This window comes from Nerophis lumbriciformis, linkage group LG19, assembly GCF_033978685.3.
Source record: "Nerophis lumbriciformis linkage group LG19, RoL_Nlum_v2.1, whole genome shotgun sequence".
In the NCBI taxonomy this organism is placed as follows: domain Eukaryota; kingdom Metazoa; phylum Chordata; class Actinopteri; order Syngnathiformes; family Syngnathidae; genus Nerophis; species Nerophis lumbriciformis.
In genome coordinates, this window is record NC_084566.2 from 38,729,027 (window position 1) to 38,743,960 (window position 14,934).

General features: G+C 37.8%; 1 protein-coding gene across 1 annotated transcript in view; it reads left to right on the plus strand.

Moving 5' to 3' along the window:
- Positions 1-14,934, plus strand: part of insra (insulin receptor a) — a 190,385-nt gene that overhangs the window by 132,479 nt on the left and 42,972 nt on the right. Inside the window, exons 6-7 of the mRNA XM_061978791.2 lie at positions 4,871-5,079; positions 5,411-5,537. Of these exons, the coding sequence (XP_061834775.1) occupies positions 4,871-5,079; positions 5,411-5,537 (336 nt within the window). The remainder of the gene's footprint in view (positions 1-4,870; positions 5,080-5,410; positions 5,538-14,934) is intronic.

Below are 14,934 nucleotides of genomic sequence, written 5' to 3' on the forward strand. Positions count from 1 at the left end.
ATTTACAGGCTTGTCAGACAGGTCGGCCGGGCCTGCTGTTAAGGGCGGCTATAGCTGCAGGGATCAGGCTTTTTCTGAGGCGGGCCCTCCGGAATTTGATTGTTCTGTACCTGCGCCCTGATGGTAGTGGGATGATGTATTGGTGTAGTGGGTGAGTGATATCCTGAACTATTGTTTTTGCCAGTCGGGTGATGGATCTGTGGTTTAAGTCTGAAATGTTGGGTGTGGGTAGGCCGATGAGTTGTTAAGGTGTTAAAGTTGTTTATACGGCCACCCTCAGTGTGACCAAGTATGCCTTGCATTCACTTGTGTGTGTGAAAAGCCGTAGATATTATGTGACTGGGCCGACACGCAACGGCAGTGCCTTTTAAGGTTTATTGGCGCTCTGTACTTCTCCCTACGTCCGTGTACACAGCGGCGTTTTAGTCACAAATGTTACTTTTTGAAACCGATACCGATAATTTCCGATATTACATTTTTAAGCATTTATCGGCCGATAATATCTGCAGTCCGATACTATCGGACATCTCTAGTTTTTAATAACTACCGACCTGTATCCACCTTACATTTTTTCAGCAAAACTGTAGAATAACTGTTTTTTTAACCAAGTCAAAAATTTGTGAATATTTAAAAAACGTTATAGAAAGACATCAGTCTGGTTTTAGGATGAACCACAGTACTGAGACAGGATTTTAAATGACATCAGGTGGAATTTGGAAATTAAAAACTTAACAGTGTTGGTTCTGCTGTTTTTAAGCCATTGGTCTTTTTAATCCGGCCCGCCAAGTACCGTATTTTTCGGACTATAAGTCGCAGTTTTTTTCATAGTTTGGCCGGCCGGGGGTGCGACTTATACTCCGGAGCGACTTATGTGTGAAATGATTAACACATTATAATATTATTGATCTCATTCACGTAAGAGACTAGACGTATAAGATTTCATGGGATTTAGCGATTAGGAGTGGCAGATTGTTTGGTAAACGTATAGCATGTTCTATATGTTATAGTTATTTGAATGACTCTTACCATAATATGTTACGTTAACATACCAGTTGGTTATTTATGCCTCATATAACGTACACTTATTCAGCCTGTTGTTCACTATTCTTGATTTATTTTAAATTGCCTTTCAAATGTCTATTCTTGCTGTTGGCTTTTATCAAATACATTTCCCCCAAAAAATGCGACTTATACTCCAGTGCAATTTATATATGTTTTTCCCGTCTTTATTATGCATTTTCGGCCGGTGCGACTTATACTCCGAAAAATACGGTATTATAACCAAATTAGGCAAAGATCTGTTCTGAGAATTGCCCCAACAAAACTGATACCAGACGTTGACACGCATTGGCAAAAAAAAGGGTGCTCAAAAACACTGCTCCCGCTGAATGAGAATGTAAGTGTTAAATCCTGGAATACCATTTGTGTTTCTTTGAGGTTCTGATATTATATTGTTCAAATAGATGAATAGCTTTATTGCCTCCATTGTTATCTGAGTTTTACTAGCATCCATTTACGAGTTGGAATGAATAAGAGAGAACAAAAAATGGGGTTCTTCAAGCGAAATCAGTGTGTAAAGGATATCACCACATGGGCTCAGGAACACTTCAGAAACCCATTGTCAGTAACTACACTCTTAGAAATAAAAGTGCTAAGTAGAACCATATAAGGTTCTTCGGCTCGTCCTCATAGGAGAACCCTTTTTGGCTCCAGGTAGAACCTTTTTATAAAGGTTCCACCTGGAACCCTTTTGGAGGGTTCTACCTAGAACTGTGTGTGTAAGGTTCCACCCAGAACCCCCCATGAGAGGTTCTACAAAGAACCCACGCAGGGAGTTCCACTAAGAACCCTTTCATGTTTCAAGGGTTTCATCTCGAACCCACACAGGGAGTTCCACTAAGAACCCTTTCGTATTTCAAGGGTTTCATCTAGAACCCACACAGGGAGTTCCACTAAGAACCCTTTTGTATTTCAAGACTTTCATCTAGAACCCACGCAGGGAGTTCCACTAAGAACCCTTTCCTATTTCAAGGGTTACATCTAGAACCCACACAGGGAGTTCCACTAAGAACCCTTTCGTTTGTCAAGGGTTTCATCTAGAACCCATGCAGGGAGTTCCACTAAGAACCCTTTCAGGTTTCAAGGGTTTCATCTAGAACCCACACAGGGAGTTCCACAAAGGACTCTTTCATGTTTCAAGAGTTTCATCTAGACCTGACACAGGGGGTTCTCAAAACATCCCTTTTCAAAGGTTTTCACCGATAACCGTCTTGTCTTCTGAGGGTTCTATAAAGAACCATATTGTATTCTACAGATCAGTTCAGTTCATATTATATTGTGGTCATTTATCATGTTGACATTGAACAAACATTCAAAACATTTTAATGAGAAAAACATTTATTTAAAGATAGGCACCATTATTGGCAAATGTTATCAGGAAGTATGTCCCTGGTGACACAGGATCTTACCCATGCTTTCAACAATCCCTGAAGAACTCTTTCTTCCAAAAACGGTTCTCTGGATCAAAATAGTTCTTACCGGAACCCTTAGTGTTAGTGAGAACCCTTTTAAAACCAATTATTCAGAAAAGGGGTTTTAAAGGGTTCTCTGGATCAAAATGGTTCTTACTGGAACCATTAGCGTTACCAAGAACCCTTGAAAAACCCTTTCTACGGGAAAGGGTTTTTCAGAAGCAAATGGTTCCAGTTAGAACCTCAGCCCTTGTAGAAGAACCCTTTTAGAACCCTTATTTCTAAGAGTGTACAGTTGGTCGCTACATCTGTAAGTGCAAGTTAAAACTCTCCTATGCAAGGCGAAAACCATTTATCAACAACACCCAGAAACGCCGTCGGCTTCGCTGGGCCTGAGCTCATCTAAGATGGACTCATGCAAAGTGGAAAAGTGTTCTGTGGTCTGATGAGTCCACATTTCAAATTGTTTTTGGAAACTGTGGACTTCGTGTCCTCCGGACCAAAGAGGAAAAGAACCATCCGGATTGTTATAGGTGCAAAGTTGAAAAGCCAGCATCTGTGATGATATGGGGGTGTATTAGTGCCCAAGGCATGGGTATGGCGCCATTAATGCTGAAAGGTACCGTATTTTCCGCACCATAAGGCGCCCTGGGTTAAAAGCCGCGCCTTCAATGAACGGCATATTTCAAAACTTTGTCCACCTATAAGCCGCCCCGTGTTGTAAGCCGCATCTAACTGCGCTAAAGGAATGTCAAAAAAACAGTCAGATAGGTCAGTCAAACTTTAATAATATATTAAAAACCAGCGTTCTAACAACTCTGTTCACTCCCAAAATGTACGCAAATGTGCAATCACAAACATACGTATATCAACATGGACAGAGCTGCGTGAAAAAAGCCACCCGGCCTCTTCGCGTAAACTTAAACTTATCTTAACCACTCGCTCATCTTTTCTTCATCCATCCCTTCGAGTTAGCTTTTATGATGACGCCGGCTGGAAAGGTCTCTTTTGGCAAGGTCTTCCTTTTGAATATCACCATGGGTGGAAGTTTCTGGCCATTAGCATGGCAAGCTAGAACCACAGTGAAGGATGACTTCTCATTCCCTGTGGTGCGAATATTCACCGTACGTGCTCCCGTTGTATCCACAGTGCGGTTCACAGGAATATCAGTTGCTGTGAAATAGTAATCCGTGTGCGGATGGAGAGATTGCGTCTTTTCATGAACCGGATCCCTGACGCTTAGTAGGAGCCATTTTGTGGTCTTTACAGATGTAAACACACAAAGGAAATGAAACGTACGGTATATCCGCGCGCTTTTTCTTCTTCTACGCGGGCGGGTGGTTGCTTACAGTAGAAGAAGAAGCGCTTCCTGTTCTATGGGGGCGGGTGCTTACCTTGGCGGTTGCTTGCGTAGAAGAAGAAGCGCTTCCTGTTCTACCGGGAAAAAAGATGGCGGCTGTTTACCGAAGTTGCGAGATCGAAACTTTATGAAAATGAATCGTAATATTAATCCATATATAAAGCGCACCGGGTTAAAAGCCGCACTGTCAGCTTTTGAGTAAATTTGTGGTTTTTAGGTGCGGCTAATAGTGCGGAAAATACGGTACATACAGGTTTTGGAGCAACATATGTTGCCATCCAAGCAACATTACCATGGACACCCCTGCTTATTTCAGCAAGACAATGCCAAGCCACGTGTTACATCAACGTGGCTTCATAGTAAAAGAGTGCGGGTACTAGACTGGCCTGCCTGTAGTCCAGACCTGTCTCCCATTGAAAATGTGTGGCGCATTATGAAGCCTAAAATAGCACAACGGAGACCCCGCCGGACTGTTGAGCAACTTAAGCTGTACATCAAGCAAGAATGGGAGAGAATTCCACCTGAGAAGCTTCAAAAATGTGTCTCCTCAGTTCCCAAACGTTTACTGAGTGTTGTTAAAAGGAAAGGCCATGTAACACAGTGGTGAACATGCCCTTTCCCAACTACTTTGGCACGTGTTGCAGCCATGAAATTCTAAGTTGATTATTATTTGCAAAAAAAAAAATAAAGTTTATGAGTTTGAACATCAAATATGTTGTCTTTGTAGTGCATTCAATTGAATATGGGATGAATATTTACATCTAACACAATTTCCCAACTTATATGGAAACGGGGTTTGTAAAATAAAACTGATTTGGTTTAATAAAATTCTACCCAAACATTTAATAAAGAGAAGTATCCCACACTTCTCTTTTCTAAAGTAAGTCTGTACAGCAGATATGAGCACAATATGATTTACCTGAAGGGCTGGACAGGACAGATTATTTTTTTTAATTAATTAAGAATCGTTACAAATAACAATCGCGATTAATCGGTATTCTCTGACACCCCTCTCACCTATGATCGTTTACTTTCCCAGCAATTACTCCTTCTACGCCCTGGACAACCAGAACCTGCGGCAGCTGTGGGACTGGACCAAGCACAAGCTGACCATCCCTCAGGGCCGGATGTTCTTCCACTACAACTCCAAGCTCTGCATGGCCGAGATACGCAAGATGGAGGAGGTGACCGGCACCAGAGGCCGAAAGAACGACATCGCGTCCAAAACCAACGGGGACCAGGCCTCGTGTAAGTAAACGCAGTCGGTGTTGCAGCTATGGTAGTTATTTCTTGCTGAAGTGGGCTCAGCTTGCACAAACAGCATTGCAGTGCAAGTGCACATGTACAGTATGTACAGTAAGTGCTGTGTAAGCGGTCATGTAAGGTAAAGGCCAAAGTCTTTATCTAAACCCAGACTACTTCATAGTGACTGTTGGAAATGGGCAGCTGTTCCACAACATTGTGTTTGGATGAAATCAACTCAAGCAGATGTTCCAGCACGTTGTTCCCCCTCTTCCCAAACACATACAGTGAGTATGCTGCCGAGTTTTCTCCCATGCCCCGCAATTTGTGTTGCCAGGTGAGAACCACGTGCTGAAGTTCACCATGATCCGCACCATGAGCGATAAGATCTTGATCAAGTGGGAAGCCTTCTGGCCACCGGACTTTCGAGACCTGCTGGGCTTCATGGTGCTCTACAAGGAGGCGTAAGTTCTTCTCCTCGGTCCACGTCAGTTCAGCTGCAATCTCTGCCAAACATGTATTGCTTTCAGCTGCAACTAGGAAAGGAGGGAGGGGGTGCGGCATTCAGAGTAAGAACCCATGACTAGAAACATAGAATTAACTGGTTGACGCTTTATTTTCTGTTTCTTTAGTCTTTATTTGAGGGGAAAATGCACAGAAACATTCAGCTCAAAGACAGATATGTTCTGTACCAGATTATAGCTAAATAGCTCATTTCCATCTGCAGTTCCTGGCTACCTAAATTAAAGAGATACAAAAATCATGCAATAAAATTATGACAATGAAATCATACTATAGCATGTAATGAAATTAAGAAAAGTCATGAAATGCCCTTTCATTGACACATACTTAATATACAATACAACCACCCAGGCCCAGCCCTCACCAATCTGGCGCCCTAGGCAAGATTTTAGGTGGCGCCCCCCCCCACATCGGCAGTGAAGTGTATATACTCACAAGAAACTGAATAGCTTTGTCTTTGACCTTTTTTTTTTTTTACTTACAACTATACCTAATATATAAAGGGGTGGAAAAGTGACTATTACCTGCAGGGCAAACATTAGCTAACCAGAAGGCAATAACAATGTAAACAAAAAACACCTGCTTAAAAGATCTAATACAAATGTCCCTGAGGAATGTAAGGTGGGAGTACTGTAATTACCTAACGTTACATTATTATTTTCCATAACAATTTAGCCCCCTCCAACAATATTAACCCGACGTTAAAACAAAACTAGCTATTTATTGATTAGCAATTGCCGAATCATGTAACATTAGCTTAATGCTAAAAAGCCAGCTACTATCACATTCTGTAACAGACAAATAATTTAATGTAGGCTAACGTTACCTACCTGCTACCTCTGTCTTTTCTCGTTTCTCCTCCTCTTCTTTTCTCTTTTTTCTTCCCTGGGCACCTGACAGTTTTGGCCGTTTTGACATCTTGTGTTGATTTTTTGATGTGGTGACGTCCAAAAAGAGTCATGATACGGGAAGGGAGGGGGTGCACCGTGCGGGGGAGGGGGGGCGTAATGTTGTAGCAAATAATATTTCTATTAAATAGGCTTTACTTTGCATTTTAATTAACGTGGGATTATTTTTTGTATTTAGAAATAATAGTACCAACTTTTTTTTTTTTTTTTTTTTTTTTTCTCCAACATTTGTGGCACTGGCGTGGCGCCCCCTGATGGACGGCGCCCTTAGCATTTGCCTATACGGCCTATGCCACGGGCCGGCCCTGCAACCACCTCTCATTTACATACTTGCCAACCCTCCCGAATTTTCCGGGAAACTCCCGAAATTCAGCGCCTTTCCCGAAAACCTCCCGGAACAAATATTCTCCCGAAAATCTCCCGATTTTCAGCCGGAGCTGGAAGCCACGCCCCCTCCAGCTCCATGCGGACCTGAGTGAGGACAGCCTTTTTTCATGATTGGAGGACAACAGGGTGACAAGAACTAAATCATCCAGACTAGAGAAAAATTGTATTATTATGTTTATCTTACCTACAAATAAATACATTTATTAATTAAAAAAAAAAAAAAACGAAATACATTTTTACTATATTTTGCTAAAAACATCAAAATTAATTGTATTTTTATTTGTATTTTTTCGTGACTCCTTATTACATCCAGCCATAGAATTATACATTAAAATAAACATATTTGAAATAATTGATTTTAAATTATCATAATAATTCATTTAAAATGACAATATTTAATTATTAAAATAATTGCTTGTTTATCAACAACTTTAGCATTTTATTCATTACATTTTGAAACTCTCAGAAGCCAAGTTATGTTATATTCCTTAAGATTTATTTATGCAAGTTTGAAGTATCAATTATCTAAACACAGTTTTGTTTGCATATTTTCAGGATGTAGATATATACAGGCCCGGCCCTAACCAATCTGGCGCCCTAGGCAAGATTTTAGGTGGCGCCCCCCCACATCGGCAGTGAAGTGTATATATTCACAAGAAACCAAATAGCTTTGTCTTTGACCTTTTTTTTACTTAAAGAAAGCAAATTAACAATCAGAATAGTTAACAAGAAAAAAAAAAATATGAATAAATAAATGAATGCAAAAAATAAAAAATGAATATATGAAATACAATATTTTTTACATACATATTGCTTAATTAACATTAATGATGTGCACTTTAACAACTAGGCTTACAACTATACCTAATATATAAAGGGGTGGAAAAGTGACTATTACCTGCAGGGCAAACATTAGCTAACCAGAAGGCAATAACAATGTAAACAAAAAACACCTGCTTAAAAGAGCTAATACAAATGTCCCTGAGGAATGTAAGGTGGGAGTACTGTAATTACCTAATGTTACATTATTATTTTCCATAACAATTTAGCCCCCTCCACAATATTAACCCGACGTTAAAACAGATTAGCAATTGCCGAATCATGTAACATTAGCTTAATGCTAAAAAGCCAGCTACTATCACATTCTGTAACAGACAAATAATTTAATGTAGGCTAACGTTACCTACCTGCTACCTCTGTCTTTTCTCGTTTCTCCTCCTCTTCTTTTCTCTTTTTTCTTCCCTGGGCACCTGACAGTTTTGGCCGTTTTGACATCTTGTGTTGATTTTTTGATGTGGTGACGTCCAAAAAGAGTCATGATACGGGAAGGGAGGGGGCGCACCGTGCGGGGGAGGGGGTGGGGGGGTGTAATGTTGTAACAAATAATATTTCTATTAAATAGGCTTTACTTTGCATTTTAATTAACGTGGGATTATTTTTTGTATTTAGAAATAATAGTACCAACTTTTTTTTTTTTTTTTTTTTTTTTTTTCTGCAACATTTGTGGCACTGGCGTGGCGCCCCCTGATGGACGGCGCCCTTAGCATTTGCCTATACGGCCTATGCCACGGGCCGGCCCTGCAACCACCTCTCATTTACATACTTGCCAACCCTCCCGAATTTTCCGGGAAACTCCCGAAATTCAGCGCCTTTCCCGAAAACCTCCCGGAACAAATATTCTCCCGAAAATCTCCCGATTTTCAGCCGGAGCTGGAAGCCACGCCCCCTCCAGCTCCATGCGGACCTGAGTGAGGACAGCCTTTTTTCATGATTGGAGGACAACAGGGTGACAAGAACTAAATCATCCAGACTAGAGAAAAATTGTATTATTATGTTTATCTTACCTACAAATAAATACATTTATTAATTAAAAAAAAAAAAAAACGAAATACATTTTTACTATATTTTGCTAAAAACATCAAAATTAATTGTATTTTTATTTGTATTTTTTCGTGACTCCTTATTACATCCAGCCATAGAATTATACATTAAAATAAACATATTTGAAATAATTGATTTTAAATTATCATAATAATTCATTTAAAATGACAATATTTAATTATTAAAATAATTGCTTGTTTATCAACAACTTTAGCATTTTATTCATTACATTTTGAAACTCTCAGAAGCCAAGTTATGTTATATTCCTTAAGATTTATTTATGCAAGTTTGAAGTATCAATTATCTAAACACAGTTTTGTTTGCATATTTTCAGGATGTAGATATATACAGGCCCGGCCCTAACCAATCTGGCGCCCTAGGCAAGATTTTAGGTGGCGCCCCCCCACATCGGCAGTGAAGTGTATATATTCACAAGAAACCAAATAGCTTTGTCTTTGACCTTTTTTTTACTTAAAGAAAGCAAATTAACAATCAGAATAGTTAACAAGAAAAAAAAAAATATGAATAAATAAATGAATGCAAAAAATAAAAAATGAATATATGAAATACAATATTTTTTACATACATATTGCTTAATTAACATTAATGATGTGCACTTTAACAACTAGGCTTACAACTATACCTAATATATAAAGGGGTGGAAAAGTGACTATTACCTGCAGGGCAAACATTAGCTAACCAGAAGGCAATAACAATGTAAACAAAAAACACCTGCTTAAAAGAGCTAATACAAATGTCCCTGAGGAATGTAAGGTGGGAGTACTGTAATTACCTAATGTTACATTATTATTTTCCATAACAATTTAGCCCCCTCCACAATATTAACCCGACGTTAAAACAGATTAGCAATTGCCGAATCATGTAACATTAGCTTAATGCTAAAAAGCCAGCTACTATCACATTCTGTAACAGACAAATAATTTAATGTAGGCTAACGTTACCTACCTGCTACCTCTGTCTTTTCTCGTTTCTCCTCCTCTTCTTTTCTCTTTTTTCTTCCCTGGGCACCTGACAGTTTTGGCCGTTTTGACATCTTGTGTTGATTTTTTGATGTGGTGACGTCCAAAAAGAGTCATGATACGGGAAGGGAGGGGGTGCACCGTGCGGGGGAGGGGGGGCGTAATGTTGTAGCAAATAATATTTCTATTAAATAGGCTTTACTTTGCATTTTAATTAACGTGGGATTATTTTTTGTATTTAGAAATAATAGTACCAACTTTTTTTTTTTTTTTTTTTTTTTTTCTCCAACATTTGTGGCACTGGCGTGGCGCCCCCTGATGGACGGCGCCCTTAGCATTTGCCTATACGGCCTATGCCACGGGCCGGCCCTGCAACCACCTCTCATTTACATACTTGCCAACCCTCCCGAATTTTCCGGGAAACTCCCGAAATTCAGCGCCTTTCCCGAAAACCTCCCGGAACAAATATTCTCCCGAAAATCTCCCGATTTTCAGCCGGAGCTGGAAGCCACGCCCCCTCCAGCTCCATGCGGACCTGAGTGAGGACAGCCTTTTTTCATGATTGGAGGACAACAGGGTGACAAGAACTAAATCATCCAGACTAGAGAAAAATTGTATTATTATGTTTATCTTACCTACAAATAAATACATTTATTAATTAAAAAAAAAAAAAAACGAAATACATTTTTACTATATTTTGCTAAAAACATCAAAATTAATTGTATTTTTATTTGTATTTTTTCGTGACTCCTTATTACATCCAGCCATAGAATTATACATTAAAATAAACATATTTGAAATAATTGATTTTAAATTATCATAATAATTCATTTAAAATGACAATATTTAATTATTAAAATAATTGCTTGTTTATCAACAACTTTAGCATTTTATTCATTACATTTTGAAACTCTCAGAAGCCAAGTTATGTTATATTCCTTAAGATTTATTTATGCAAGTTTGAAGTATCAATTATCTAAACACAGTTTTGTTTGCATATTTTCAGGATGTAGATATATACAGGCCCGGCCCTAACCAATCTGGCGCCCTAGGCAAGATTTTAGGTGGCGCCCCCCCACATCGGCAGTGAAGTGTATATATTCACAAGAAACCAAATAGCTTTGTCTTTGACCTTTTTTTTACTTAAAGAAAGCAAATTAACAATCAGAATAGTTAACAAGAAAAAAAAAAATATGAATAAATAAATGAATGCAAAAAATAAAAAATGAATATATGAAATACAATATTTTTTACATACATATTGCTTAATTAACATTAATGATGTGCACTTTAACAACTAGGCTTACAACTATACCTAATATATAAAGGGGTGGAAAAGTGACTATTACCTGCAGGGCAAACATTAGCTAACCAGAAGGCAATAACAATGTAAACAAAAAACACCTGCTTAAAAGAGCTAATACAAATGTCCCTGAGGAATGTAAGGTGGGAGTACTGTAATTACCTAATGTTACATTATTATTTTCCATAACAATTTAGCCCCCTCCACAATATTAACCCGACGTTAAAACAGATTAGCAATTGCCGAATCATGTAACATTAGCTTAATGCTAAAAAGCCAGCTACTATCACATTCTGTAACAGACAAATAATTTAATGTAGGCTAACGTTACCTACCTGCTACCTCTGTCTTTTCTCGTTTCTCCTCCTCTTCTTTTCTCTTTTTTCTTCCCTGGGCACCTGACAGTTTTGGCCGTTTTGACATCTTGTGTTGATTTTTTGATGTGGTGACGTCCAAAAAGAGTCATGATACGGGAAGGGAGGGGGTGCACCGTGCGGGGGAGGGGGGGCGTAATGTTGTAGCAAATAATATTTCTATTAAATAGGCTTTACTTTGCATTTTAATTAACGTGGGATTATTTTTTGTATTTAGAAATAATAGTACCAACTTTTTTTTTTTTTTTTTTTTTTTTTCTCCAACATTTGTGGCACTGGCGTGGCGCCCCCTGATGGACGGCGCCCTTAGCATTTGCCTATACGGCCTATGCCACGGGCCGGCCCTGCAACCACCTCTCATTTACATACTTGCCAACCCTCCCGAATTTTCCGGGAAACTCCCGAAATTCAGCGCCTTTCCCGAAAACCTCCCGGAACAAATATTCTCCCGAAAATCTCCAGATTTTCAGCCGGAGCTGGAAGCCACGCCCCCTCCAGCTCCATGCGGACCTGAGTGAGGACAGCCTTTTTTCATGATTGGAGGACAACAGGGTGACAAGAACTAAATCATCCAGACTAGAGATAAATTGTATTATTATGTTTATCTTACCTAAAAATAAATATATTTATTAATTAAAAAAAAAAAAAAAACGAAATACATTTTTACTATATTTTGCTAAAAACATCTAAATTAATTGTATTTTTATTTGTATTTTTTCGTGACTCCTTATTACATCCAGCCATAGAATTATACATTAAAACAAACATATTTGAAATAATTGATTTTAAATTATCATAATAATTCATTTAAAATGACAATATTTAATTATTAAAATAATTGCTTGTTTATCAACAACTTTAGCATTTTATTCATTACATTTTGAAACTCTCAGAAGCCAAGTTATGTTACATTCCTTAATATTTATTTATGCAAGTTTGAAGTATCAATTATCTAAACACAGTTTTGTTTGCATTTTTTCAGGATGTAGATATATATATATGTATGAAATACTTGACTTGGTGAATTCTAGCTGTCAATATACTCCTCCCCTCTTAACCACGCCCCCAATCACGCCCCGCCCCACCCCCGACCACGCCCCCACCTCCCGAAATCGGAGGTCTCAAGGTTGGCAAGTATGCATTTACATCATCACACAAAGACAGTACATGCTCTTGTTCACATCTGTCATCATTTGTAAAAACAACCACCTCACAGTTTACAACAAAATGCTCTCATGGATAAATATAATACACATTAAGTTGACGTGTCAATCATAGTGGCCACCTTATTGACCGTGTGAGCAGCTTTGATTGCTCCAAAGCCACTTTTTAACTTCAATTGTGGATAAAGAGTCATCTGTTCGACTTTTCAAGTTTGTTGTGAGGTCGTTCCATTCCTTTAATGGCTTTATATGAAAAGGCTGTTTGTGCAAAAGATGTTTTACATCTGGGTATGCTACACTGCCCCCTAGTGGAGGCTCGTGTGTGTCTAGTTGTCACAGCAGATGTAAACTGGACAAAGTGCTTAAGTGGCGCTGGTGAGGTGTTATTTAGGATTCGATGGGCCATTTGTATTGATGCTAATCTTTGAATGTTAGCCATATTTAACAGTTTATATTTTTGGAGAACTAAACAGTGATGGTGGTGTTGTGGTTTTCGGTCAAGGATTTTGAGCAATTGTTTGTGCAAGGTGTCCAATGGCCTCAGTGTCATTTTGCTTGCCTGCGACCAACATGTTATACAATAATAAAAACGAGACATAATCATTGCATTAAGATAAGTTTGAGCTGCCTCCCGTGTTAACGAATTCCTGATACATTTGAAAATTTTTATGTTGTATTTAAGACTCTGGCACATCTGTTTGATATGTTTTTTAAAACCAAATGTTGGCTCTAAAATGACACAGAGATAACGATATTCACTAACATTTTGTATTATTTCCTTATCAACAGTTATATTTGGAAAGGATGACATTTTATATTTGTTTACAAAATGCATTGTTGCCCTTTTCTTAATGTTTAATGTAAGACAAAACTGTACCATTTGGTACAGTTTACTAGAAATAATGCACAATAAATCTTTATGCTAGAATTTCGTGTAGCATATAAACATTCCTAACTGACCCACAAGTGTAAACCGTTATTGTTGACTGACACTAAGCAAAATTATCTGCCAATAGAACAAGAAAATTTGGCTTGTCAAGACTTTCCAAAACAAGTAAAATTAACTAACCTCAATGAACCCAAAAATACCTTAAAATAAGTATATTCTCACTAATAACAAGTGCACTTTTCATGGTAGAATTTTTTTTTTTTTTTACCTTTTTGCTCAATATGTTGAAAAATATTGTTAAATGATGTAAATGCTAGTGCCATTATCTTGACATAATGATATGCGCTCGGCATTACATTTCTTGAAGACAGCAAATGTATATTAAAAACTAATTTATTGTTCTTAATGGAAAGGCAACAAGGCAAGCGCTTGTTACTCTAGGGGGCTCCTAGCCGCTCAGGCAAATGTCTGAAAAGGCTTTTTTCCATGGATAACATGACATCATCGTGCCAAGTGTGTGCTCTTTCAGTCAATTAGTGCGCATATATACAGCCCGGCCCCCAGCCAAAAATGTTTTAATTGTAATTTTGAAGAATTTACCTAAACGTGCATGAACTACTTCTGTTCAAAATTGTTTGAAATGTTAAATGTTTAAATATTAACTGTCAGTTTACTGTACTGTGCCAACTGTACTACTATATGAGTACCTATTTTCTATTGTTTCATTGAAAATAAAACAGCAAAGTCCATTTGGCTATCATCTGTTTTAATTATGAGACACATTTGTGTCAAAATCATGATTTTTTTGTTTATGCTTGAAGTAAGAAATGATTATACTTGTGTTGATGACACAGCTTTGCAACACTTGATATTCTAGTTTCAAGCATGTTTTACTCAATATAGGTCATCAAATCTCAGCAACAACCTGTAATATCTTACTGCAGGGGTGCTCACACTTTTTCTGCAGGCGAGCTACTTTTCAATTGATCAAGTCGTGGGGATCTACCTCTTTCATATATATAATTTATATTTACTTATTTATGAAATATATGTTTTTGTTAATAAGTTAAAGGTGTTTAATGATAATGCAAGCATGTTTAACACATATAGTTAATATTCTTAAAAAATTAAAGGTGTTTAATGATAATACAAGTAAGTTTAATACATATACTGTAGTTAATATTGTTAACAAGTTAAAGGTGTTTAAAGATAATGCAAGCATGTTTAATACATATAGTTAATATTGTTAACAAGTTAAAGGTGTTTAATGATAATACAAGCATGTTTAACACATATAGTTAATATTGTTAATAAGTTAAAGGTGTTTAAAGATAATGCAAGCATGTTTAACACATATAGTTAATATTGTTAACAAGTTAAGGTGTTTAAAGATAATATAAGCATGTTTAACACATATAGATTCCTTTCTTTCATGAAGACAAGAATATAAGTTG